At 58.6% G+C, this 27912-nt stretch overlaps 2 protein-coding genes across 6 annotated transcripts in view; one reads left to right on the forward strand and one right to left on the reverse strand.

Moving 5' to 3' along the window:
* The first annotated feature begins 70 nt into the window (after positions 1–70).
* Positions 71–4381, forward strand: LOC309668021 (mucin-6-like). The gene is made up of 4 exons (XM_082477184.1): positions 71–996; positions 2561–2599; positions 3121–3223; positions 3550–4381. Exons 1-4 carry the CDS (start codon positions 600–602, stop codon positions 3725–3727), a joined length of 717 nt encoding a protein of 238 aa, XP_082333310.1. The 5' UTR covers positions 71–599; the 3' UTR covers positions 3728–4381.
* A 1824-nt stretch (positions 4382–6205) lies between these two features.
* The window catches only part of AP2A2 (adaptor related protein complex 2 subunit alpha 2), a 62920-nt gene continuing 41213 nt past the window's right edge, over positions 6206–27912 (reverse strand). For 3 of the 5 annotated variants that reach the window (XM_082476480.1, XM_082476476.1, XM_082476478.1), the window contains 17 exons: positions 27018–27119; positions 23836–23944; positions 22369–22519; positions 21309–21477; positions 20020–20157; positions 18765–18947; positions 18117–18214; positions 17523–17754; positions 17241–17414; positions 14007–14167; positions 11331–11413; positions 9744–9835; positions 8950–9071; positions 7883–7999; positions 7725–7794; positions 7447–7581; positions 6206–6605 (listed from right to left, as the gene is read on the reverse strand). In XM_082476480.1, coding sequence (XP_082332606.1) covers positions 6528–6605; positions 7447–7581; positions 7725–7794; positions 7883–7999; positions 8950–9071; positions 9744–9835; positions 11331–11413; positions 14007–14167; positions 17241–17414; positions 17523–17754; positions 18117–18214; positions 18765–18947; positions 20020–20157; positions 21309–21477; positions 22369–22519; positions 23836–23944; positions 27018–27119 — 2214 coding nt within the window. In that variant the 3' untranslated portion in view covers positions 6206–6527. The remainder of the gene's footprint in view (positions 6606–7446; positions 7582–7724; positions 7795–7882; positions 8000–8949; positions 9072–9743; positions 9836–11330; positions 11414–14006; positions 14168–17240; positions 17415–17522; positions 17755–18116; positions 18215–18764; positions 18948–20019; positions 20158–21308; positions 21478–22368; positions 22520–23835; positions 23945–27017; positions 27120–27912) is intronic. The other 2 variants (XM_082476477.1, XM_082476479.1) reach the window with 2 other exon arrangements.

Below are 27912 nucleotides of genomic sequence, written 5' to 3' on the forward strand. Positions count from 1 at the left end.
CCAGAACCCCGCCACTGACAGAGACCACAACAGGCACCGCCACACCCAGAACCCCGCCACTGACAGAGACCACAACAGGGACCGCCACACCCACAGACCCACCACTGACAAAGACCACAACAGGGACCGCCACACCCACAGCCCCGCCACTGACAAAGACCACAACAGGGACCGCCACACCCACAGCCCCGCCATTGACAAAGACCACAACAAGGACCACCCGAGCCCAGAACTCGGTCAGCACAGTACTACCACAAAACTCTAGCTTTAGCTCTACATTATCTTCTCCAACTCCTCTAAACCCAAGCCAAAGTCCTTTCACCACTTCTGTTTCTGTATCGAATCTTCCACATTACCCCTCGTCTTCATCCAGCACCTCCACTCTCTCCTCCCTGCCCACGACTTCCTCTCTTCCTTCTCACGTGTCCTCACACACCACTCCTCCTTTTATATCATCTTCCCCATCACCTTCAGCGGTTTCCACTTCACAGAGCATCCCAACCGTTAGTTCAGCTCCACACAGCCCTTCCCCCTCTGCACCCGTGACCATATCACATACAGCCTCCCTGTCTACCAGCCCCTTTTCCCCAGCCACCATCATGCCTGTCAGGTCCTCCTTCTCACCTCCATCCTCTCCCACCCTGTCCCCTCTCCCCACTTCCAGTACCACAGTCCTGCCTACCTCCCGGACCACAGCCAGCAACCCCACCTCCTCAGCTCTGTCCTCTCGGTCCACTACCTCACAGCCCACCTCTCTCACGACCCGAGCCCCCACGCAGGGCCTCCTGTCTTCTACCCTGGGGGTGACAGCCATCCCGAATTCTCCAGCCACCAACCTCACCACCAGACAGCCAAGTACCACCGGGCTGCCGGCCACCGTATTCCTGACCAGCTCCATCACTGCGCATGGAAGCTCCTCCTTGCCCACTGCCGGGTCCTCTTCCACCAGGGGCCAATCCATCTCCTCTCTCATCACATCTCTACCCAGTTCTCCAGGTGAGTGACATCTCTGCAGCCACCTCATGACCTGTGGTGCACACTTTTTCTCAGCTTTGTCTCTCCACTCTGGACAACACTCTGGGTCACTCCCATGGGATCTCCGCCTTTTCTCGTCCCCTCACACTTCCTGATGACCCTATGGGCACTGCCTCTCAGCCTCTGCTCCCACCTCTGCTGCGCCCCATCATGACCTGCACACACCCCCAGAGGCTGGCCCAGCCCTTGCAGCAGGTGTGTCTCCTTTCCTCCTCCTAAAGCCTTCACTTCCCTTGCCTGGGGATGGCCAGGCAGCACAGGGCACTGAGCAGACTCGGGGTCATGCACAGCCTGGGGGAGCCCCAGCTTGGCCTCTGACCAGCCCTGGAGTGCCATTCCAGGTCTCTGAGCTTTGGTGCTTCAGCTGTGCCCTGGGGGTGTCTAGAAAGACAGGGCCCCCACCAGCAGGCGGTGGCCAAGTCACATCTCCCCCAACCCCCTCTCCAGCCTGTCCTCTGCTGTATGTTGCTTACGTGTCCTCGGGGCCTCTCCTCAGCCTTTCTTGGCCAGGTCCCAGATCCTTTCTCCCCTCTTCTCAGGGCTCAGCTCCAGTGAATTCCAGTCTGGCCTAAATGGGCGCCTGGCCTCCCCCAGGTGGCCCCCTTCCCCACCTCAGGGCCTGACTGTCCTGCACCTGCCTCCCTCAGCCCCCCGCCCCTCCATGTCCCTGCTGCAGTCCTGGCCTCCCTTTGAGGTGACCCCCTCAGCAGCCTTCTACAGCGACCCTCTGCAGAGCTCAGAAGGACCTTGAGTTTCAACTCTCGCAACCCTCCCCCTGGTTGCAGAAAGCAGGCACGCGCCTCACCCCAGGTGATCGTCGGGGCCCGAGCTGGGACTAGCGGCCGGGGCACCTGCACTCCAGGGTTGGCGCCCACCCAGGTCTCAGTGCTGCAGGTGCCTCCAGCTCTGCTCTACCTTCCTGCCCCAGGCCTGCCTAAGCCCACCCTGTCCTCCAGGGACACCCCCTCCCCTGCACAGCCCCCGTCCCCTGGAGCGGGCTCCCCTCTCACACCCCCAGTCTTTCCCCGGCAGGACTGTCCACCACCGCATGACGGTGTTGAAAAAAGAAGTGTTTTCTCTTGTGGGACAAGGACGGGGTGGAGGCCGCCCATGAAGAGGGGACCCAGGACGTGGGGCGAGGGAGCAGGAGCTCAGGAGGGGAGGGGAGCTGGGGGCAGTGGGAGCCACAGCGAAGTACCCAGAGCCCCATCCCCGCTGGGCCTCTTGTTCCACCTCCACTGGAAAAGCAGGGCAGGCAGGGCTCGAGGCCACAGGGAGACCTTGGAGGGGGGCAGGTGGGAAGACAGGAGAGACAGTCCAGTCTTTGCTTTTTCACTCAAGTCCCACACTGGCAGTTCCTAATGGCAACACTGCTCTGCCGACTGTCGGGGAACCCACTACAGTCTGTCCCCTGGGACAGATGCAGGACAGAGCTCACAGCCAGGTCCACACCCCTGCAGGGAGCTCTTGTGACGCCAAGTGTCCCCTCAGGGGATGCTGATATCCTACCCCATCCCGACCGCAGGTACGGAGCCCAGCAGACCAGAAACACCTCTGCCCACAGGTTGGTGTCAGGCCAGGAGGGGAGGTGGAGAGGGAGGCTGGGGCCAGTGCTGGGAATCTGCCTCGTCCTCTGAGAAAACCCTTGACCCTGGGGGACTCCCAGTGTAGCCAACTTTCAGGAAGAAAACACACAATGAGAGACTTGATATCAGGCTTTGTTCCCATGCAAAGCCATGAGGTCTGAGCTCAGTGGGGCTCGGACAAGGGGAGATGGCCTGGGGCAGGGGCCCAAGTGCAGGGCGGGGGCCCAGGGAAGATGCCACTGTGGGCACGAAAGTGCTGGCGGGTGCCCACACGGCCACATCCAGATCATCTAAGCTGTCGGGCACCTGGCAGCCTTCCCTTGGTGGAGCCGGCACTATCCACCGTGCCACAGGAAAAGGGATTTAAAAACCCGAGGCCCAGAGCCAGGTATGTCAGTTCCTGCCCTTGAGAGGGCCAGGAGCGGAGCCCCGAGAGGCCACACCTGTCCTCCAGCCCCGCCGCGGGGCCGCCGTCTGATGCCTGCCTCTCGGCTCCCAGGGACCTGCAGCGTGAGGGAGTTTGAGGAAGAGGTCACTTACCAGGGGTGCACGGCCAACGTGACGGTGACCCGCTGCGAGGGCGTCTGCGCCTCCTCAGCCAGGTGAGCTGTCGGCCCCGTGCGGTCCTTGTCCAGGTCCCAGACTTGGAACCCGCCCTGCTCGACAGAGGCGCTCCCAGTGGGAGCTGGGGAAGATCCAGCGAGAGCTCCCGGCCCAGGCAGCGTGCCGCCCCAGCGGGTGGCCCCGGCCCGCACCCACCTCCACCACACCTGCCGGGAGCCGGGGAGGTCAGCGATGCGAGGCCAGCCCCTCCCCGAAGGCGCAGCCTGGGACCCTGGCGTCCACCTCTCCGAGCGACCGGGGAGGGGCAGGAGCGCTCCCGAGGCAGCGGCCCTGACCTGCGCTCCCCGCCGCCGCCCCTCCGCAGCTTCAACACCGACACCATGCGAGTGGACACCAACTGTAGCTGCTGCCACCCGCTCAGCTCCCACGAGAAGCAGCTCGTGCTGCCCTGCCCGGACCCCAGGGTGAGGGGACAGCGGCTGACGCTCACGCTGCAGGTATTCAGCAGCTGCACGTGCCGCTCCCAGCGCTGCAGAGACTAGAGACCTAGCCCCGGGAGTGAGGACCAAGCCGCGCCCCCGACACCCGCTCACCCCGACTCACTGTGCCCAGCAGCCCCTTTCCTAGGCACAGGGCATGGCCTCAAAGAGCCCTCAGATGCAGCTCCCCCAGGCATCTGAAGAGAAAGGGGCTGCAGGCGGGGGTCCTGCAGACCCTGACCAAACCCAGCAGGCTGCACTGGACTGCCAGCCTTGGGACTGCACGGGGCACTGCCCACGCTCCTCCACACAGCCTCCCGGCCTTTGAGGGCAGCCGTCCGGTCCTGCCGGGACCAGAACCCCGCCCCCGGTGGCAGGAGCCGGGAAGGCTGCTGCAGAGGGGGTTCCTGGGGAGACAGGGGCTGCCCAAGCAGAAAAGGGTTGGGGAGAGGCTCAGGTCACAGCGAGGAGAGGGGCCCTGGAGTCGGGGAAGGGAAGGGAGAGGCCAGCGTCACCGCCTGCCCACCAACAAAGCTCACCCTGGGGAGGGGACACCAGGCGCCTGTGCACCATGAGCCCCGCATGAACAGACAACAAATAAACTGGCACTGGTCAAGGCACAAAGGCTCCTGAGCTCTGCTCTTGCTGTCTCCCACGCCCCTCGGGCATTCCTGAGTCCCCAGACCCACGGCCGGCCCATGGGGCTGGACCCGCACCAGTCTGGGCCAAGAAGGGATGCCACTGCGGGCCCCCGGCCTTCCCCTCCCCTCCCCTCCCCTCCCCTGCAGGCCCTCTCACCCTTCCCAGCTCAGGACTACTCTCCTGTGAGGCCCTCCGTCCCGTGGGACCCTGTACCCTGCCTGTGGCTGGGGTCACCCCGCCTGAGCTCAGCAGCCTCACTCCCCAGGAAGGAACCCCTGGGCCCACTGGTCCCCTAGACCCAGGCCTCCAGAAGGCAGGCCCCCAACGCGCACCATGGAGTTGGGGGAGCCAAGGCCAGGCCGCAGACCCCACCAGGATAAGTCCCACAGGCTCAACCCACGTCCCAAACCCAAGTGCAGAACAAAAGGCACGTCACCTCGACACACCTAAGCTTCCACCCCCGTGACTGGGGAACAGGTTCCAGACAACGGGCCCGTGTCATCGGTTCTCAGCGCCCCATGCAGCCCCACAGGACGGGACCTTGAGCCGTATGCCGGGCGCCTTTCCCTCCAAAGACCACACACATTCCGATCGCCATCCCAGCATTTGTTCTTCTTTGCTGATGGATGCTCACCCAGAACGGCGGGTGGAGGGAGGGCGTCGGCTGACATAAGAAACCAGCCCTGAGCTGGCAGTCCGAACACTGGAGCCCAAGCACCGCATACCGTCCAGCACCTTGAACAAAAGCACGACGGCCACGCCATCCGTCTGCAGTGCAAAGCGGTGCCACCAGCGGCCACGCTGCCACACGCGCAAGGCCTCAGCCTCCACAACTGCGCGCTGCAGGGGTCGCACAGGCTGGTGGGTGTGGGAACCTTGAGTGGGGCGTCCGCAGCGCGGGGGGCCCCAGTACCCACATGGCGACTCCCAGAAGCTGCCTCCCCGCGACCCGCACCACGGCAGAGGGCCACTGTGTTGCCCTGCCCCACATGGTTTTCCCCACCGCGCGGCAGGGAGCCCGGTCCCTGCTGGAAAGCCAGGGTAACCAACAAGGGCCCCAGCTCTTCCTGGGCCCCTCAGTGCCGAAAGCAGACGTTGTCTGTCGAGGACAAACCTGCAGCCTGTGCCTGCCGCCCACCTGGTGCATCTGCCGCTAACAGGACACGGGCCCCGCCTCGGCATCTCGAGGCGCAGGGGACGGCACGTGAGAGCCGCGCGCACGGGGCGGGGGCGGGGACAGGGGCCAGCTCATGCCCGCTCTGCTCTCTGCTTCCTGACCACACGCAGGCCTCCCTCCTCGCCTGCAATCATGACCCCAGCACATTTAGGCCACTGCACGGGGAAGAGACCAGCTCACCCTCCAGAAATCTTCTCTGTTGGCCCACAGCAAACGCTGCCATCACAATCGGGAACCAGTCCTGGGCCACTGTGGTGACGGTGCACTCATTTGAAACCCAAAGATGCATGAGGTTAGGTACACACCCTCTAGAGCCACCAGGAACCCTCCCCCCAGCACTGCAAACATAAGGTCTCAGTCAGGCGGCTTTACAAATCTCACGTTAAGAACACAGTGCTGGGAAAAAGGAAAATAGAATTAAATCTAGCCAGGATACGTGTTTTTGTTGATTGTCATTGAGAACACAACCCTGTCTAACTTCTAGATTCAGAACCCGGCCCCGGCAAGCCCCCAGGGACTGTGCTCTCACCCTGGCCGAGGTCGGCGCTTGGGCCCCATGTGGACATACCCATCAGCCCCTGGGCCACCTCCCCGTCTCCCATCCAAGTAGCCAAGATCTATTCCCATGGCAGACAGAACGCCGCCTCTCCTCTCAGAGCATCAGAGATGAACTATCAGTAAGATAGCACTGGCATCTTGATAAAATTTCAAAAAACTTTCCATTTTCATTCAAACTTCTAAACTCCCTTTAATTTGTAGACTTAACCACAGAACTGTCTTGATTTCTATAAGAGTGGATCCCGGGATCCACGCCCCTCTCCTCCTGACTGGGCAGGCCGGCTGGGTCCAGGTTGAGCCTGTTCTTCCTCAGCGGCACACAGGCTCCCCATCCGTCCCCAGAAGGGACGAGGCCAGAGAAGCAGGGCTGGGAGGCGCCTGGGCTGCGACGCTAGACAGGGCATGGACTTGCAGCATGGCAACGAAGACGACAGTGGAGATGAAGAAAAACGCAGACACAGGAGCCTGACCCTCTGTCCTTGTTGATTAAAACTGTTCCGAAAGCAATTCACACAATCTCTGAGAGACGGTTTCTCTACTCGTCCGCAGCGTGAGTCGGTACATCTGAAACAAAGGACACAGCGGGTCAGTGGCGGTGCCAGGGCAGACGCTGTGGGGCCAGCCCCGCCCCACGGCCCCTCAAGGCCCCCTGCTCAGTCCTTCCCTGGAGGCGCCCACTGTTGACAGACTCAAGCATCGAACACGCTTTAGTGGCAAAAATAAAACAGTCTGACAATAACAAGTGCTCGTGTGCATGTGGACCAACTGGAACCTTCACGCGCGGCTGGTGGGCGTCTGAGACCGCATCGCTGTCAGGGCAGCAATGCTTACCGTGCCCGGACCCCATGAGCCGGCAATCCCACCCGGACTGTTCCCCATGTGAAATGAAAACACGGGCTGGCGGCACCACCGGGGACAGGCGCCACCTCTTCCCGTTCCCAAGCAGTCCGTGTCCTACACAAAGGCACGTCCGGATGTTTGCAGCAGCCCTATTCAATGCCTCCTGAAACAGGGGCAGCCTGATGTCCATCGACAGGAGGGCTGGGCAAACCAGCGTGGCACCTCCCTGCAAAGGAGGGCCACGTGCTCCACGAGGACCCACCGTGGACACGGCAGCAACACGGTGACTGCTGGAGACCGGGGCCAGGCGGGCCCCACACTGGGCCACACAGTGCTGCCTCCGAGGGAGGCCGGGGCTGATGCGGGCGTGCCAGGGAACTTTCTGGGGCAGTGGAAATGTTACACGCACCAACAGGTGGTGGTGGTTACACAGGTGTACACATCTGTCGAAACACATCAAACTACCACATTTGGGATCTATCTGCACATCTCACTGTGTATGAATTACACCACAGTAAAAAAAAAAAATTTAAGCGTATTCAGCGATTCCCTCAAGGCGCTTGACCTGGGCTTGCAGATTCGGCTCCAAACGCAGTAAGCATCCAATCTGGGTGGTTTTGGTGTGTATGATACCGGCTCCCACAAAGTTCGCAGGATTAGGATCGACTTCCTCTAGGAGTGCAGAACCAAAGCCAATAATCTGCGGGAAGAACCGGGAGAAACAGGAGCCCCTTGCACCGGCGCCAGCAGAGGTGGAGGTTCTCCGAGGGGAGAACCCGCCAGCCTCCTCCGAGGGCTCCGGTCGTGTCCCGACCCTGGGAACGTCCACAGCAAGACCTTTACCTTGGCTTTGGTGATCTCTGTGTCCATTGGATGCTTCGCCTTGAAGATATTCTGCACTTCCTGCTGGGGACTGTGGGAAACAGAGGCCAGCGCGGGTGCCGTCAGCTGAGCCAGAGCCGAGGCCCCCCGCCCATCCGGGGGCACAGGGCGCCACTCACTTGCTCAGCTGCTTCCAGCGCTGGAAGAAATCCTGAGAAGCCATTTCCGTGGGCTGGAAAAACTTGTTGAGTGTGATAGGCAGCTTCACAGACACATTCTGAAAGGTTCCCCCATACCTGTGAGCAACACAGAGGCACGCTGGGAAGAGTCCAGGTCCCGAGCGTGCCACCTCCAGGGCACAGAGGGGCCGCGTGCAAAAGGCGGGGCGGAGAGATCTGGAAGGGCAGCCCGGGGCTCCAGGGAGGCTGCTCCGTCTCCGGCGCACCGTCATCGATGGCCGAGGACGTCGGGGAACGTGCCCCTGCCACCCCCGGCCAAGGCTGCCGGGCTGGTCACACCACCGGGGACAGGCGCCACCTCTTCCCGTTCCCGAGCAGTCCATGTCCTACAACTCCAAGTTTAAATCATGTGGGTTTTTTCTTTTTTCCATGAAAAGACTAAAAGAAAACAGTGCGCCTACAGAATGAAACAAAAATTCTGCACGTCTATTTCCCTATATTTTACAAAGTACACCATCTGCAAGTCTCTGTATACTTCGTATTTGGAAAGGTGCTTTTTCAAAATTTAACCTTACAAATAGCCAGCAGGGAAGGCTGGTGTGCACACTCTACCGCAGTCACTGAAAGATGGCAGGAACGAGCCGAGAAGCAACACAGACACGGCACAAAAAATCATCAAACAGGCCTGTGTGCTCAGAGTACAACACGCAGGGGCTCACACACCCGACAAGGACCTGGAGGGCCCACCACCCTGCAGCTGACCTCTGGGGCAGCAGGCCGGGCAGCGCCGCGGCGCGACAGGCCCTCGGTCTCTGGCCTGAAAGCTCCGGGCCTTGGGAAGAAGGCCCCGCCCACCCGGCGTCCCAGACCCCGGGCACGCTTTCCCTCCCCCACCTCCCACACCCCCTGTAGCAGACGCCGGAGTGTGCACGGCAGGTCACCCCTCGGTCCTCAACACACCCTCTGAAGGAAGGATGCAGAGGTCCCGCGTCACAGCCACGCGCCGGCCCAGCCTGACACCCCCGCGGCCAGCAAGAGCGGCTGGTGCCTCGGCCGGGGCCTCCCACCTGAACTGGATGTTGAGGACGGGCGCCTCGGTGAAGTCGGACACGCACTCTATGTTGACGGCCTGCTGCACCTGCGCGCCCCCGTCCACGGTGGGGTCCACGGGCTTGGTCTGCAGGCTCAGATGTGCGTGTGTCAAGGAAGCTGTGGCGATGCTGGGAACACGGGCTGAGCCCCGTGAGCCCCGAGGTCAGAGAGGCTCCAGAAGGGGCCCGGCAGGAGTCGGCGCTCACATCCTGACCTCGGACGAAACCTGCCGTACGTGTGTTTTTAATGACTATCCCGAAACACTTAGCTTTAACGGTCCACGTTTAAAACGTGCTTATCTTAAAATAAAAATAGATCTGGCCTGTAGTAAGGAGGTTCCTGCTTCACACGGCTTTTCCAGGGAAGGCGGCATCCTTGGTGGTCAAGCTGGGCCTCCTTCTCCCTCACTTTACCCGGGCGGCCCGTCCTCGCGGGAACAAGACACCTGGATGGCAAGGCTGATGGGCTGGAGAAGCTCACGTCCCAGTTCTGCCGTTTATATGGGACTGTCTCCGGTCGCAGCTCGTCCCAGGTGGCCCATCACTCGCTCTGCCTCGGCAGCAGCTCCCTGGGAGACTCCCCAAGGAGACCAGAGCCCCAGCGGATGTGGAGGCCGGAACAGGCCTGCATGAACTTCACCAGCGTTATAAACAAGCAACGTGAGTGTGGGAAGGTCCCCCGAGGCTGCAGTAACAGCACCTGGAAACGTCCTCCTAGTCTACCCTCCACCCGCTTCTGCCAGGGGCCGAGGGGCAACGGAACCAAGGATATTGGCCTGGAGGTCGTCCGAACAGATGAGCGTAGGAGTAAAGCTCAGGAACTGCGTGGAGGTCTTATTACCGTAAAATATGAACATCCGGCCTAGAAGGAAGCAGAGGAGCTTGTTCCCACGCCACGCCACAGCCTCCTGAGCTGCACGGAGGAACCCAGAGCCCCCACCCCACACAAGTGACGCCCCGAGCCCGCGGCCTCGGCACTTGGGGGGCTCGGAGCCAGCACAGCAGAAACCGCCAAACAGACCTCTGTGAACATCTTTACGTCCTCAGAATTCAGAATGGAACGTGAACTTCCAATCTCCTGAAAAGGACGCACAGGTGGGCATGCCTCTCCCACAGCCTAAGAAACACCACGGCTCCTGGGTGACGCCACCGTGGCCCGGAGTCTAACCCCTTCATCAAATGAGAAACCAACACCTCCGTCCGTCCTCGGTGAGAAGGAGTCTGAGGGGCCCTGTGGGGCAGACGCGCTGCCTTCCCACCCTCCACTCGTTTCTGCAGACAAGGCTCCACGATGGTGCCAAGAGGGAGGCGGGGCCAGCAGCCCACAGGGCCCCTCGGCAGCAGCCCCAGTAGTCAGTGGGCATAATTCTGGGGGGCTGGGGGAAACAGAAGGCTTTTTTTAAAAATGTGGTAAAACATACAGTATACAGCCTGCAATTTACCATCTCAGCCACTTCTAGGTGCACAGGGCGGGGCACGAAGCACATGCACATGGTCGTGTTACCTTCCCCACCATCCTCCCCGGAACGTTCAGTCTTCCCAAACGGACGCTCTGTCCCCATGAACACTCACCCCCTCCCCTCCCCCAGCCCGGCCCCACCGTCTACTTCCTGTCTCTGTGGGTCTGACTCCTCCAGGGGCCTCCTGGGAGTGGAACCAGACAGCATTTGTCCTCCTGTGACTGGATTATTTCACTGAGTGTAACGTCCTCAAGGCTCACCCTGTGTAGCCTGTGTCACACTTTCCTTCCTTTTTAAGGCTGCGTAGTGTTCCGTTGTGTGTTTAAACCACATTCTGTGCATCCACTCAAACGGACGGACACTCGGGTTGCCTCCACCCTTTGGTGACTGTGAACGTGGGCGTGCGAGTACCTGTTCCAGTCGCTGCTTTCCTTTCAATTCTTTTGGGTAAATACCCAGCAGTGGGATTGCTAGGTCATATATATGGGAGTTCTATTTTTAGTTTTTTAAGAAACCTCCAGACTGTTTGCCACAGCAGCAAATACATCCCCCCAGCGCACAAGCTTCCAATTTCCCTACGTCGTCGCCAACACTTGTTTTGTTTTTTACAGCAGCCGTGCCGATGCGTGTGAGGTGGTACCTCGACGGGTCTGATTGCGTTTCTCGGACTCTTAGCGATGCTGGGCACCTTTTCATGCTCTTTTGGACATCTGCATGTCTTCCTTAGAGAGATGTCTAAGACTTTTGCCCATTTCTCAACTGGGTTGTTTTTCTGTTGTTGATTTGGAGTCCTCTATATATTCTAGAAACCAGACCCTTTTGAGATATGTGATTTGGAAATACTTTCTCCTCATAACTTCTAAGAGAAGTTTTCATTAAGTAAAGTAAAACACGTACCTAAATTCTGCCGAAACTCAGACTTCAGTCCAATCTGAAGAAGCTGGTTTTCAAACAACACACCATTATTTTTACAGACAAACCTGGGGGACAAGGGACAGCATGTGAGTCACTCAAAGCCACCCACCCACCGAAAATACCAAGATCAGTTTTGAAAAAGGGTTTAAAGAACACGAAGACCAGAAAAACCTCTCTGGGACATGAGGGAAGGGAAAAGCAGCAAATATTCCAACAAACACCATTAAAAGCGCCCGCTAGAGATGGGAGGTAAGCTGAGAGGGTGACACGGCGCAACCAAGGAATGACCGCAGGAGCAGGTCGTCTGCCTTCCATGAAGGTGCTGCTCAACCGTGAACAGCTTCCACTGACTCAGGACACGGGCGCCACGGCAAAAGCACACACGTCTGTTCAGGTCGGCCCACAGGCTCGGCCACCTGACATGCCACCGGGGCTGTGCGCAGGCCACGCACACCCACGCCCACACCCAGGCGGCCCTCCCCGCGCCTCCCGTCCTCCCCTCCCCTCTCCCCCGCTCCCCCTTCCCCTGGTGCTGGGAAAGCTGGACAGCTACATGGAAAAGCATGAGCCTAGAACATCTCACGCTACATACAAAAATAAACTCAGAATGGATTAAAGACTGACATGTAAGCCTGAAACCATAAAACTCCTAGAAGAGAACACAGGCAGAGCACACTTTGACATAAACCGCAGCAAATATTTTCTTGGATCTGCTCCTAAGGCAAAGGAAACAAATGCGAAGATAAACGAGACCTAATTAAACTTAAAAGCTTTTGCACAGCAAAGGAAATCATCAACAAAACAAAAAGACAACCTACTGAATGGGAGAAAATATTTGCAAATGGTAAGACCAATAAGAGGCTAATTTCCAAAACATATAAGCAGCTCATACAACCCAATATCGAAAAACCAAACAACCCAATTAAAAAACAGGCAGAAGACCTGAATAGACATTTTTCCAAAGAAGACATACAGATGCCAACAGGCACATGAAAAGATGCTCAACAGCACTGATCATCAGGTAAACGGGGATCAAACCCACAAAGAGACAACATGTCACACCTGTCAGAATGGCATCAGCAAGAAGCCCACAAGTAACAAATGCTGACGAGGACGTGGAGAAAAGGGAGCCCTGGCACACTGTTGGTGGGGATGTAAACTGGTGCAAACACTGGAGAACAGTATGGAGGTTCCTCCAAAATCTAAAAATACAGCTACCACATGATCCAGCAATTCCAGTCCTGGGTATATTCAAGGAGAATGAAAACACTAATTTGAAAAGATACACACACCCCAATATTCACAGCAGCATTATTTACAAAAGTGAAGATATGGAAGCAACCTAAGTGTCCGTCAGCAGATGAGTGGATAAAGATGTGGTATAATATACAATGGAATACACACACACACACACACACACATACACACACTCACTCACTCAGCCATAACAAAAATGAAATTCTGTCATTTGCAACATGGATGGACTTGGAGGGCGTCATGCTAAGTGCAATAAGTCAGACAGAGAAAGACAAATACTGCATGCTGCCATTCACGTGTGGAATCTGAAAAATAAATGAATATAACAAAGCAGAAACAGACTCACAGATATAGAGAACAAACTAGTGGTTACCAGCAGGGAGAAGGAAGAGGAGAGAGGGAAGACAGGGTACGGGAGTAAGAGGTACAACCTGCTATGCGTAAGATAGATAAGCTATGAGGATATATTGTACAGCACAGGGAAATACAGCCACTATTTTGTAATAACTTTAAACGGAATATAACCTAAAACAGTTGAGTCCCTACGCTGTACACCTGACACTAATATGATGTTGTAAATCAACTAACTATACCTCAGTTTAAAAAAAAGAGAGTCTGTTTTCAGCCAGAGACGGACAACCAGCGGCACTGCAAACCTGCCCTTCCCCGGTCATTTCCAACAAGCAACAGGAAAGACGAATTAGCGTGCGGGGTGAACGGAGAGAGACTGGAGAAACTAGACAACCCAAGAACTCTTCCGTGGTCACAAAGACCGAGGACGAGCAGCTGCTCCTCAGAGACAACAGAACTCACACCCGCGCTCCTCTCGGAGGGCAGCCCCCCACCTCCTGGCTGGATTTAGATCCGCAGAGACAGGGGGACACAGAGCAAGCAGGGAAAAGCGACAGGACCCGCGCAGCAAAGCGCAGCCAAGAGCAGCCTGGGATTTCGCCTTCAAAGTGGGGGAACGGGGCCAAGTCGACCGCACGCAGGACTCTGCTGGCCCACAGCAGGGGTGTGAACATCGGGACACCGGTCAGACAGAGGTGACAAGGATGGAACGGGTCAGCGGAGGAGCAGGAAGCGGGCCTTGGAAGCAGACCCCACAGGACAAAGCAGTGACTGTGAACTGAAGAGCGTTTCTTCAAAAAAAAAAGCTAGGTGCCTGGAGGGCAGACACGGGCGTGATCAGAGAGCCCAGGGGCACAGCACGGAGAGCAGAGTACAAGCGTCCTGCAGGGCAGGCACAGCCCACAGCAGCAGAGAGCACGCGGGGCGCCCGCCGCTCCCTCACCCGCCCAGAGCCTGAGCCTCCTTCCTCCCTGAGGGCAGGGCGCCCAGGGCGCAGGCCTGGCGGGGGCGGGGGGAGCCCCTGTCCTCGGGACGCAGGCGGCAGACTACCTGGCGAAGTTGTCCTCGGAGCCGGGAGCCAGGGGAGCGACCGCGGAGGGTGAGTCTGAGAAAACGTCCACGAGCAGCCCGCCGGCGGAGGGTGGCGGTCCGGTGGGCACGGGGGGCGCAGCGCCTAGCCCCAGGAGGTCTGCTGACGGAGACGGCGTGGACTGGAAGAGAGGGCGGGGAGGGTCAGCGCGGAGCCTTCTGGGCAGCACGCCGGGCAGGCACAGGGCCTGCGCCCCCCGCACCCTGAAAAGAGGTGTCTGGCTGCAGAGAGAAGCCCGCGCACGTCACTGTCAACCATCTAAAACAGTCTGAAAACATGAAAGGAGTAAAAGTAAGCAGCTTATTAGGGTGCATCCTTAATCATTTCTATGTTCCATTTCGTTACAGAGAAAAAGCAGATAAAATGCCTGCAGAACAGGGTTTTTTTTTTAAATAATTGCTTTTTTCGTTGTTTTGTCTTTTTTTTTTACTGAAGTATAGCTGATTTACAATGTTGTGCCTAAATAGCTGCTTTTTGATCCTAGGCAAAAGACAAAGAACAAAGCCAAAGCCCTTCCCAAATCACTCTCCAGACTCACAGGAGACACCACAGTGCAGTCACCATATGCTCACTCCCCAGACGTCCCCCCACCGGCTGCACAGAGAGCTGGTGCCGCCCCTGCCAGGGCGGACACGTTCCAGAAACGTGCAGGGTCCAGATGACCACGAGGATCGTGTCGTAGCAAGAACCAGGCCTGTGAGAACTCATCTGGAATGACGCTTAAATGTCCCACTGGACCGTCCTGAGGGCAAATATCCACTTACAGTCACCTGAGGCTACATCCGAGAGCTGCTTTTGATCACTGCAGTGAACATTTTGCTCGGTTTTACGACACACTCCCTCATCTTTCCAGGAACGCGGCCACGCTGGCAGCCACGCTGAGAGCCAAAGGAGGCCAACGCCCTTTCTTTCTCAGGAGTGTGGATGCACCCACCCTGGGCACTGGCCAGTCCGCCCTCAGGCCATGCTGAGGACGTACACGCGGGAATCATTACGTTAGCATAAATAACTACTTATTTCCCTTTTATATTTAGAGCACTGCACTGAATTTCTAGCAAAATCACACATGTAGGCAGATGATCTTCTGTATGGATTCCACGTTGAGACAAAAGAGGCGTCACAGAACACGTGTCCCGTCCCGCAGAGAGGACGTGGGCCTGAGCTGGCTGAGAGCTCCGCTCCGCGTGCCGGGCCCTCCTTCCCGGGGCTCCAGGGCAGGCAGCGCGCCAGGCCCACCCTGCGGCCGGAAGCGGGCGGCTCCGGGTGCAAGGGGCTCCTGGGTAGAGCGGACAGGCCAGGCCGGGCTCCCCAGGAGAAGGGGAGGGGGCCCCAGAGGAGCTGTCAAGCTTCATCAGAAGCTTCTGCGCCGTCGGAGAGAGTCTGGATGAAACGGCCACGGGGGCTCTCGGCCCTGCACCTGGGACGACACTCCCGCACACACAGCCCCTCACAACAGCCTCCCGCCAGCGAGGCCATCTTCGGGAGCCCGGCCACCCAAGGTTAGGAGCTGCTCCCGGGGGGCCCCGAGCCTCCTGTGAGTGACGCGAGAAAGGCCTCTGCCTGGGCCGCAGAACCCGCAGCCTGACGGGGTCACTGCACCTCTGCCACCTACCGCACAATGTCTCCACTGGTTCCCGAAGAACAGCGCAAATGCTTTTTAAAGTAGGAAAACCCTTCTGTCCCGTTAAGTCAAACACGGACAGACAAAAGCAAGGCTGCTCCTTGGGGAGGCCCCGCTAGGACGCCTGCTCCCTCCCCAGACCCCACGTGCAGGCTCCACCCTGCAGCACTGGGACCCCCCGCCTCTTCTCAGGACTCGGGGAGACCCTCCCCAAGGAGCCGGCCTGGCACCCACTCTGCACAGGTCACACCCGCTCGAAGCGCCGCACACCACAGGGCGCAGGGCGGCTCCGGGCTCCTCCGCCAGCCCAAAGCCCCAGGAGGACTGGCGGCCTCCAGACACCCACCCTCAAGGCGCACAGACAAGCACCCCGAAGCCACAGCTGAGCTGAGCTCCCAGGAAGGCCACAAAGAAAATCACTTCCTGGCGTGACCTGTGAGCCTAAACAAAAGGCATTCTGGCCGATATTACACAAAGCAAAAGGCGTCACAGGTTTTCTTGTAAAATCCAGACATCTCAATGCCACTTTGAGGCAGGGCCTCCCTTCTGAGTTTGAAGACAGGAGAAAGAAGACACCAGGAGGAGAATCCCAGCCAGGAGGGACCCCAGCCTCTTCTGTCCTGCTGCTTCTGCCTCAACTCCCCAGCCCCGCCAAGGCCTTCCCCCTGCCCCAGCTCCCTGAGCCGCGAGGACAAACGGGAACTCACATCCACAGGGCCACGAAGGGCGCCCCTGGAGAGAACGTATCAGGGCTCAGGTGAGAGGTCCTGACTGTGACGGGGCCCCAAGTCAAGGGCCAGGCCAGGTCTGAGCACAGGCCCCACGGCGGGCCCGAGGCCCCGGGGCACACAGGGAGATGTGGAGCCAGGCGAGCGGCCCCCCGCGGAGCACCAGGACTCAGACACGAGCACGCGCTGGATGAGCAAACCACCCGGGTCCCGGGCTATCCACAGGCGGGCACGCACCGCCCTCACAGAGGCCGCCGGACAGTGTAAGCAGCACCGTCCACGGCGCTGGACCGGCGTCCTGGAGGGGAGACACAGCTCTCCAGGCTGCCTCCCGACGGGCCAAGCGTAAAGCCCAAGGTCCTCGGGAGCCGCGCGCAGGGCCGCGGGGGCTGCTGCCCAGCCGGGCTGACGCACCTGCTCCCCGGGCTCCCTCCAGCGAGCCGAGAGAGGAAACCCAACTCTCCAAACGGCATGTTCCCCGACGAACGCCGAAGGACACGTTCTCAGGGCATCGTGCGCGAACAGGACGCGCGCGCTGATGTGCTCACTAGTGAAAAACCTCTGAGGACAGCAGGAGGCGGGTCCACTGGAAACCAGCGAGCGGCGCAGGACTATACGGCAGTCGTGCAAGAGACGGGTGACCACGTCTTCTAAATCCAAAGCCGAGGGGAGACGTGGGAGCTGACCGCGGACCCCAGACAACCATCTGACAGACACAGTCTGGCCGACAGACACAGGTGTCTGGGTCAGCCCGCCCCCCAACGACAACAGTCCAGGGTCACGGATCTCGGGGACCAGGTGCCCCAGGAGCTCACGCAGGGTACGGCCCTCAGGAGGCGACCCACCGCGGCGCTGGTGCTGGACGGGGCGGGCTCGGGGCCCCCGTTGACGTCGGCGCTCCTCTCCCGCTTGGCCTCCTCCAGGTCAGTCACCGTGCTGGGGCCCTTCTTCTTCTTGAGCTTGGCCAGAATAGAAGACTCACGTTCTGGAAACGGAGGCATCTCCTCCAGGACAGTCGCCTGGGGGGAAAGGAGCCCTGGGTGAGCGCAGCACAAAGCCCCATGGCCCCCGGCCCCCAGACAGGGCGGCCAAGGCGAGGCGGGGGGGAAGAGAGCAGCGTGGCGCACCAGGATGTCGGTGCTGGCGACGGTGCTGAGCCGCAGGTACTCGACGGCGCGCTGCTGCAGCTCCACGTCAGCGTTCTTCAGCTGGCTGTCACTGCGCAGCACGTCCTGGATGGTGCCCTTCACCTCCGGGAAGAGGTTCACGAACTTGATGTAGGTGGACAGGAGGAGCGCCCTGGTGGGGACGCTGCACAGGTGGAACTTGGAGTGCAGCAGGTGGAACTGGGTCAGGGGGCTGGGGGGGCACACAGGGCATGGCGTCACCGCCATGCCTCACGCCCCGCCTCGCCCACCCCGCCGGACGGGGAGTGAGCACGGAGTGACGCGGGGAGGTGAGCCCACGCTCCGCCAGAACCTGCGCGTTCCAGCTCCAAGCCAAGCCCAGGCTTCCCTCTGAACAGCGCTGGCCATCGGCCACGCCTCCTTTCCCCCCAGAATCCCCGTGTTCCGTACAGTCAACCAGAGTGGACGTGCCCTCGCTCCGGGCTGTCCTGGGGAGCTCGGGACATCAGCTGTCCTCTACTAGGCCATCAGGTGAGAACCAGTGGGCACAGGCCCGGCACTGGACGCGGGACTCCCGGCCCCCGGGTGACTCACCTGGATCTCGGGTCTCCTGCTATCAAGTTCCCAAACTCCCCTAGGATGTAGCCACCGACTTTGACCAGGTTCTCGTGGCACGCTGGGGCCTGCAGCGCCTACGGAAGAGCACGCGCGGTGAGCCTGCTGCCCAGGCAGAGGAGGCACCGGTGGCGCTCGGCCTCCGGAGAAAGCCACCGAGCCGCGTGACGAGCCAGGAGAGCGGGCTCAGGCTGCCTTCCCGGGGAGCCTGCTGAGCCCCTCCCGAATGCACTCCCCGCCCCATCCTCCCTCCTGGCCACTTCGGCAGAGGAATCAGCAGCAGGGGAGCCCCACGGGCAGGGCCGCGGCCGACCCCACCCCTGGAACGAGAGCTGCTCCCAAAAACTGACGCTTGGGCCCTGGGCAGGGGTGGGGGCACACAGCCCTCGCCGACGGAGACCGCGAACCCCCCGCGGCGGCCCCACGCTTGCTCTCGGACACACAGAGGCCAGCCCGAGGCCCCGGCCTGGGCAGCTTGCTCAGGAGGCCGCTCGCTGACCGAGAGCCTCCCACCCGGGGCCGCCGTGCTGAAATCAGGGAGAGAGGGCACTGAGACTCCAGCGGAGGCAGGAGCAGTGCCGGAGCCCGGCCTGCAGGAAGGCTGGCGGGGGCGGGGCGGGGCCACACCTCAAACACCGTCTTGGCGGCGTAGCCCTGCACGTCGTCCCGGTTGATGACGATCTGGATGACGCGGTACCACACCTCCTCGCTAACGTAGTCGCCCGCGATGCGGATCAGGTTCAGGATGGTGTCCACGTACCACGTGTAGTCCACGGCGTACTTCTCCGCCAGGATGGCGACCTTCAGCACCTGCAGGGCACAGCCACTCAGGGAGGGCCTCAGAAGGGCCTGAACCCACACCAAAGCGACCCCCACCTCTCAAAGGCGCCCGTAAGTCTAAGGTTCCAGGAGCAGACGTGGAAGGACGTGTCGAGGGAGAACAGGCGAGACGGGCACAGCTGCAGGAGGCATGGCGAGCCCCGCCCGCCCCGCCCACCCGGCCCGCAGTCCAGGCAGCCCCGCTGGCAAAGCGCCGGCCGCGCTCGCTGGGCCTCCTGCTCCAACAGCCCTTCTCACCAGCTCCCCAGGGCCCCTGCTCTGGGCTGTGGAAAGGAGACCCCTCACCTCCCCAGGGTACAGCCTCCTCCTGCACTGAGCCTGCCCTGAGCAGCATCGGCCGCCGACCTGGAGCCCGGCCCCCCGCGCTGCCGCCCTCACGCCCACCTTCCCCAGGGTGACCTCCTGACCGTGCCCCAGAGGCCCCGTCCACCTGCTCTGCACACCCTCTGGCCTCCAAGTCGACCCTCCGTAACGACCCCAGAGTGTCGTTCCAGGACACCCGCCTTGTCACCGCCCTCGGCTTGGAGTCCTTCGAGCCCAGAGCTGGCCCCAAAGCTGGGCGCTGGGGGCCCCTCACTGCCACGCCGGCCTGTGTCCCCGCTGTGCCCGCCCCCCACGCATGCCCTGCTCCCTCCGTGCTGAGCACCTCCCTCCCGGGACCTCCGCACGGGAGGGGGAGGGGGAGGGGGGAGGGGAGGAGGGGAGGAGGGGGAGGGGAGGAGGGGGGAGGGGAGGAGGAGGGGGAGGGGAGGAGGGGAGGGAGGGGAGGAGGGGAGGGCGAGGGGAGGAGGGGGAGGGGAGGAGGGGAGGGCGAGGGGAGGAGGGGAGGGCGAGGGGAGGAGGGGGCGGGGGAGGGGGAGGGCCTCTGCAAAGTGATTCTGAAAGACCGGAAGGCTCCACTGAAAACGCTGATAAAAAACTAAAGCAAAGGACTCTTCCATCCAGTATGCACGAGACTCCCAACAAAGGCTGTAAGAAAGTACCTCAGCTGAGACACACAAGCATCGGTGCCGGTGACGACACAGAGGCCGCCAGAACTCACAATCTCTTCTCGGATAGAGTAGTCGGCCGTCTCCAAGTAGCTCAGCATCTCGGCCACGATCTGCTGGGCGTTGCTGCGGTCGCACATGGCGTAGAGGAGGTCCACGGCCCGCTGCCGCACGCTCACGTCCCGCTCCGTCTGGGGAACGAGCACAGAGCCAACAGCCACATGAAAGGAGCCTGGGCAGGGGACGGTGGCAGTCCGCTGTGACACATACCCTCCCATGGTCCCGAGCCGGGCGGCTCAGGCACACCCCCCCGACCCCGTCCCAATGCTCACTCGGAGCTCTCCCCACTCACCTCCCAAATCCAGGGCCCCGAGAGCCCCTCACTTGCCACCCCACTGCCCCCCTCACTCCGGTACTCGGACCAGGCGGCTCTGGACCGGCCAAGATCACGACCCCGCTCCATCCCCAGGGGGTGGGTCAGAGGCCGCCCGCCGTGTGGTCACAGACCGGCCCCTTCCGCGTTGCCTGAGAGCCTGTCCCCGTGCTGGCTCCCAGCCCCACCGCAGACCCTCAGAAACAAGAGCACGGCTGCTCCCCGGCACAGGACAGCATGAGAGGCGCTGCCGTGGGCCCAGCCACAGGCACGGCAAGAGCAAGTCTTTCTCATCCAGGCAGTGACTGAAAGAGACGCCAAAACCACCCAGGAGGAATTCGAAACACCAGAAAGCGAAATTCCAAACCTTTGTACGGCCTCTTGTTCAAAACACACACCAAAAATGTCTATTAAATACATGCAAACCCAAAGGAACAGGGTCAGACGTGCTCTCAGCAGTAAGCCCAGGACCAAGACAGTGGGTTCTGTAGCTTCCCCACCTGCCTTCAGTTTTCTAACACGTAGGAACGCAGTGGATGTGGCTATGTCTGACCCTGAGGAACCAACCCTCATTAGAGCAGAAGACCTCAGCTTGGCTCTTCCAGCTCTGGAATTTCAATTCCCTGGAAAAAGCAAATATTCTTCTGCAAGGAGTGAGTTTTCTCGGCGACATGGACAAAATATTTCATCCTTCTACCAAAAAGAACAGTTTCTACTGATCCCAGTTTTTATTGCGACTCTGCTCACGTGCCTGGCCCAGCGGGAGATGCCCTGTGTGGTCATGGTCTCTCGCGGGCAGAACCCAGAACCGCCCGGGGACGCACACAGCCGGCCAGATCGCCCGGGGCCTGAGAGCACGGCCCCAAGTGACCGCGGGACCCCCCCACCGGTAGCTCATGAGTGACAGCACGAGTGACACAGGGACAAGGCGCCCCCGTGGCCAGGCAGCCCCCGGAAGGGCACACTTGCCTTCAGGGCGCTGATGACCGTCTCGATGTGCGTCTTCACAGCCTCGTGGGAGAACTCGGAGCTGGCCAGCGCGCACATGCTCTCCAGGGCCAGGTAGCGCAGGTTGGTCTCCCGGTGCTGCAGGAACTGGCCCAGCTGGTTACAGGCGCGGACCAGCAGGTTTGGCTCGCTGTGCGGACGGGAGAGTGGGCGGGCAGGGGTCCCCCATCAGCCTAGGCCGTGCCACGTTCACGGCCACCACGGCCTCCCGGGGCACAAGGCCTGACGCTCACTCTGGTTGGCACCACACGAGGACCCGCGCCTTGCGTCCCCCAGAGCATTTCTGAGTGCATCTGCAGAACCCCTGACTCCAGAGGGTCGAGGGCAGCTGAGACCCTGAGCCTCCACGCCAAGCTGGTGGGGCGGGGGTGGCAGGGGGACCCGGCTTTCACCAAGCCTCACCCAGGGGTGGGCTCTCAGCCAGAGAACCCGCTTGGCCGACAGCCGGACAAAAGCTGCGACGCCAAGAGACAGACGCACGGACGGAGATGATATAAAAGAGATTACTGGCTATTTAAGTACCGACTACATGAAACTTGGCGTAAGTCTCTGCTCGCTCTTTACTCTGCCCTCTGAACACAGTCAACAAGGACAAGGAGGCCCCTCCGAGAGGGAGAGTCTTGTTACCAGTGCCCAGCCCCGTGGACCGCAGAGCTCAGGCAGCTGCACCTGGCGGAAGCGCTGCAGGAAGGCGGGGCCGCAGGAACACCCCCCACCCCCTCCCCTCCCTCCGCCTCCCCCTCCCCTCCCCGTGCCACCTCCACACGCTTTCCCACCACAGCCTCGGACCAACAAAGCCTACAGGGCGCACGTGCTCACGCCGCATTCCCGGGTGGCCCTGGGAGCAGCAGGTCGGGCAGGACGCCCAAGAGAAGCAGGGGAGCCCTCTGGGGGAAGTGAGACCACGGCAGTCAAGCTCACGGCGTGGAGGCTCTGAGGCCAGAGCGCGCGCGGGGCGGCTCAGAGCGCGGCGCCCTCAGGCCGCCGGGGAGGGCGGCGCGGGGGGAGGCGCGGGGCCCACCTGTCGTGGTGGATGATGAGGCTGATGGCCTCGAAGAGCACGGCGTTCTTGGCGTTGGAGTGCTGCACCTTCTTGGACTTGGGCGGCTCCTGGGCCTTGTTCAGAATCGTCTCCAGGCACTCGGTGAGGCGGCCTCGCACTGCAGGGTCTTCTGGGCGAGACAGACAGACGTTGGCCCGGCTCCCCTCGGCCCGCACGGCCGCCCCACCTGCGTACTGGTACCCCTCATCTCACAACCCCGAAAGGAAGGGCGAGGACCCCTACTCAAACCGTGTGGCTGCTTCAAGTAAGAGGAGCTGACAGCCAGGGTAACGACACGTACATTTTAACAGAATCACATACACGAGGCTTTGCTGAAATGTAGATTACGTAAGTCAAGGAAGATAAAATCTCAGAGACGTGGACAAAACACAGGATATGAAAGTCTGAGGGAAGCGGGAGCAAAAGGTTTTTTCCTCTACCTGCTATTACCAACAGAAACAGAGAAAACGCTATGAAGAGCAATAAAATGAGAAAGAAAATTTTAAAGTTCTAGTCAAACCAGAAGAAAAGAAATAACGGACCAAAAAAAGACTAAGAAAGCACTAAAAATACCAAAACTCCAGAAACTGTTGCAGCACATCTAAGGCACCTACCCAACCACCAGCTGCTCAGGGAGGGCAGGCCCTGCACACCTGAGCGGACGGAGGGCAGGGCCACCAAAGCCGCCCCGGGATGGGGGGCAGGGGCCTGAAAGGAGGAGGAGGGTGATGAGATTCACCCCCATCGGGGGTCGGAGTCGCCCCAGGTCTCGGAATAAAGGAGGCAGAGGTCAGTTCCACGGAGAGAACTACTGCTGCAGGGGAGACGGGGGCGGCCGGCGGGCGGGAGGGGGAGGCAACAGTGGGGTCCCGCTCCCGCTCCCACGTGAGGGCTCTGCCGCAGGGTGTGTGGCTCACGCTTTAGCATAAAACAGACTCAGAATGGAAAGTTACTGGAATTTAACAAAGACATACCTTGTACAAACACAAATGAAGATTAAAATGTGAAGGTTACAACAATAAAACCATCTTTGTAGAGGCAATTTGGAAGTATTGAACACAAATTCTCTTGTGCATTCTTCAACCAGGAAATTCTATTTCTAGATACCTATCATACTAGTCAAACGTAATGTTTTAGAATAAAACACGAACATAACAATATCCGTGATGTGTACTTTAAGGTTACACAGATTGTTAACAACTTAGGATGTAAGGTTTCAAACAGTTTCCAGAATTACTCATAAAAACAGAGATCACCCCGAGCCGTACCAAAATTGTGATTTCTCTACCAGCTGCTGGGGAAAGCCAAGAGCCATGGCAGCATCACAGAAAGATCCAGAGAACAAGAGCCAGCACCGGAGAGGACTTTAAAGATAGCAAACAAGAGACCTAACCCTAACACGCTGCAGTAAACCCCTGCGGAGAGGCCTCTGCTGCACACTGTCACCTGGGGGCGGGTAGCACTGCAGCAGCCTCAGAAGTTTGACTGACAGCCAGGGAGCCGGGACGAAATAGTACGTGTAATCCTGGAGGTCTGTGGAGGCCGACGTCACGATCTGCAAAACAGCACGGGGGATGAGACACCGTGGGCAGGTGTGCTGAGAGCGTGCGGCGCACCTGTCTGTGTCTGAGGGGCAGGAGCACAGCCGCCCAGGCCCCAGGAGGAGCCACTGCGCGATGACGCCCCTCCCCCGCGGGACACAAACCCTGGGCACCGGACCCTCGAGAGCGCCACAGCGACCCCGCCCTCGGTACAGCGTTCTCGGAGCCTGGACTGGGAAAGTGCATTAAACGCAGAAGGGAGGCCTTCGGTCCAGGCCCTGCACCCACACCGCCCCGAGCACAGGCCCCGCCGCGAGCTGCCCAGGCCCGAGAGCAAGCGGCCTCCCATCACGCTGCCACCCGCCTGTCCCACACAGTCTGGGCAGGACAGACACCCCCTCAGCCTCCTGAACACGGGACTGTCCCTAAGGCAGCACACGCCCACCAACACGCAGCCCAGCGCCTCCCCACGTCCTGCGCCTGGGAGCTCGGAGCGGCTCCTGTCACAAGCTCGCAGTGGAGACACTAGGTCATGAGTGACCTGAGACACGGCCACTCCTGCAGTGGGTGAGCTCCAAGCCGTGTAAAGCACTGACAGGACCAGCAGAAGCGGGTGCGGGCGCACCGAGTGGAAGAAGGACCGCACCACCGCGTGGACACAGCCGGCCAACAAAGGCTGCCTTTCGAATACGTCTCATGCAGCTAACACCACACTTAGAGACAAACTTACAGCTTTAAATGCACACAATGAAACAAATACAAAAACAAAAGCATTGAAAAATTCATCTCAAGGGTTCGGAAAGAGACTAGCAAATTAACCCAAAGAAAGTAGAGAAAACAATAAAGATATAAGCAGAAAGTAATAGGTAGAAAAATCAAAATAGGACCAACAAAGTCAAAAGAAATTCTTACACACCTGATGAGATTAATCAAGCAAAACACGAAAAGGGCAAATATGCAGCGTCAAAATGGAGAAGAGAGACGTCAGTGTGAAGCCGGCACACAGAATAACTTCCCGCCAATCTGTCTGAATATTTACACAAGTCAGCAAATGTCAAGAATTGAATTTGAATTGAATGCATAATTAGAAGTTGTCTCACAAAGAAAACCCTAAATTCAAATGGCTTCACCAGTTAATCAATGATAAAAATGTTAGCAAAGATATAGAAAGGAATTTCCTTAATGTGGCAAAGAGAAGGAACACTGACAAAACCAGCCTACGTCGTACTTAACAGTGAAACATCATAGACCTTCCCCCTTCGAGAGTAGAAACAAGACACCAATTATCTCTCATGTTCAACACTGCAGTGGAGGTCCCGATTGGAGCCATAAAGCAGAAAGTATAAACAAATATGGACTGGGAAAGGAAAAAAACTGTCATGGTCCACAGACCACATGATGGAATACGAGGAAGACCCAAAGCAATCCAGGTATCAATTACCAAAATTAATAGGTGAGTTTGGCAAAATTGCCAACATCAAGAGCAATAAACAAAAACCAACTGTGCAAACCAGCATACGCTATTGTATAATAACATTTATAGGGTGTCATTGAGAACAGCATTTTTTAAGTAAAGTATATAAAGACAAGACGAATAAAAAATAAAAGAACCTCTACTCGAGAAGCTGAAACATTTTTGAGAGAAATTAAAGATTAAGTAAATGGAGAGAAATACCATGGTCATAGATTGAAAATCTCAATACTACATAGATTTGAGTTCTCCCAAAACTGACCTACAGGTTAAAGGCAGCCCCAGTAGGATTCTGTTGAGTGGGGGAACACTGGCCCCACGAGGCATCAAATTAACCCAAAGTCACACCACTGGTGCAAAGAGGTACACAGAAACCAAGGGAGTGCAGCACAGACTCAGCTGCTGGTGTGGGACCAAGGGGCAGCGCAGAGCCTGCGGGGAGAAAGCAGCACCACACAGAGACACCTGTCCCAGGTGGCTCGTCGACCTGCACGCGAGCCCTCAGAACAGGGAACAACTTCAGACATTTAAGGACACGAAGGCATTAACCATACAGGAAAGGATTAGTAAGTCTGACTATATGAAAATGTGGAATTTCTGATCATAGAAGACTTCATAAGAGACTGAAATGGCAAGTTACAGCGCAGGACAAGATTTTTAAGCACAGAGTAGGCTGAACCATACGAAGCTGGCATTTTTGTAGATCAATAATGGTTAAAAGTTGGCAATTCTGTTTGGTTCAACCCCATCTAACCAACAAAGTGCTCGTATCTATAATATATAAAGGGGACTTCCCTGGCGGCCCAGTGGCTAAGACTCCTCACTTCCAGCGCTCCCACTGCAGGGGGCCCGGGGTCGATCCCTGGTCGGGAACTAAGATCCCACACGCCACGTGGCGCGGCCAAAAAAATAAGTAAATATAAATGTAAAAAGAAATACAAAATTAAGGTAAATTAACAAAATAAAACAAGAACTTCTATAAAACAACGAAAAAGACAACGCCATGGGAAAGTGGGTGAAAGACTGGACAGGCTCTTCACAAAAGAAGGTATTCCAAGAGCTAGTAAACGTGCAAAGCTGCCCAGCTCGTAGGTAATCAGGAAAACGCAGACCAGGTCACAACGCGAGAGAGCGCCCAGCGCTGGGCGGGGCCAGGCTCCTCACAGTCACCTCCGGGGGAGGGCTAAGTGCTGGACAAGACAAGGCACAGGCGGGCGGGGCACAGACGCTGCACAGCAGCAGGGACCAGCCATCGGCACGCGAAACAATTCGCCAACTTCACGTGTCGAGCAAAGCAAGCCAATCACAAAACAACATATGCTGTGTGATCTTGCCACACAAAATTTAAAGCGCAGAGCTGAATGCAGTTTGAGGACGCTCCCTCCCCGTGGCGGGGCCAGGGGCTGAGCCGCCCCGCTCTGTGCACTCTGCCGCGCGAACAGGGCACTTCTGACAAAAAGGTCGAAAGAAAAGCCGATCAGCTATTAACCAAGACATGTCCACCCCTGAACTTACAAACTGACCCAAACATCTTGCATTCCAAAAAGTACATATATTAATTAAGAAAATAACTAAGACCAAAACCCACCGAGTTCCGTTCCCCTCGACGGACTTACTCTGCTTAACCTGGAGACGGCCAGAGAGACAGAGGTTTTAAACTCTTCCGGGTTCTTCTGTGCTAAGGTGGTGATGAGGCTGGCGGCGGCGGTCACCACACCCTGAGAGGAGACACACACACATTTAGACGCCAAAGCTCCTGACGACACCCTCTCATTTTAAACTCATTTTCTAAACAGAACTTTAAACTCAGAGGAACAAAGGCAGAGGCAGCCCAGGGCCACCTCAGGCCCACTCTGATCAGCTCTCAATGTGCTTAGAAAGTGAGGTGCACACATAGGTTGTTTTCTTGTTCTAGTTTCTCTCTGAAAACTGGGAAACCCAGCACCCCTCTAGCCCAGACCCTGCCTCAGTGAAGGCCAGTGCGGGGCAGCAGCTCCGGGCCCCAGTCTCCACCCGCCCATCGCCTGCCTCTGCACTCGCTGCTCCGATCTAGATCATTCCGGGTGGGCACACCGTGTTCAGACTCACATGAATCTTTACAACCCAAAACTGAGATCGTGTAAAACGGCAACTGAAAAGCCCATTCTTCCCCATTTTGAAGAGTAGTCCAAGCCATGTCTCTGCCCTCTGTCCTGGAAGCACCACCGGGCCCGGATGAGACCCGACCCTCCCCACGGAGCCCCGCGGCCCCTGGCCTCAGCACACGGGGACCTTCCACGCAGCCCAGGGGAGTCTCTACCGACGTCCTGGGGCACTAGTATTTACTCCCAGTAACTCGCGTCTCCTGGAGGGAGACACTGGCTAAAGTAGAGAAGGTCTCTTGCAAATGTAAGAAAGAAAAGACAAAACGAATGACACCCATTGACAAAAACGGGTGTAAGGATGCCAACAAAGCTCCCTCGAATCATCACATAATCCCCCCAGTCCCTCCCCCACCCCCACTCCTGAGCA

This window comes from Balaenoptera physalus (assembly GCF_965194825.1).
Source record: "Balaenoptera physalus genome assembly, chromosome: 10".
Lineage (NCBI taxonomy): Eukaryota > Metazoa > Chordata > Mammalia > Artiodactyla > Balaenopteridae > Balaenoptera > Balaenoptera physalus.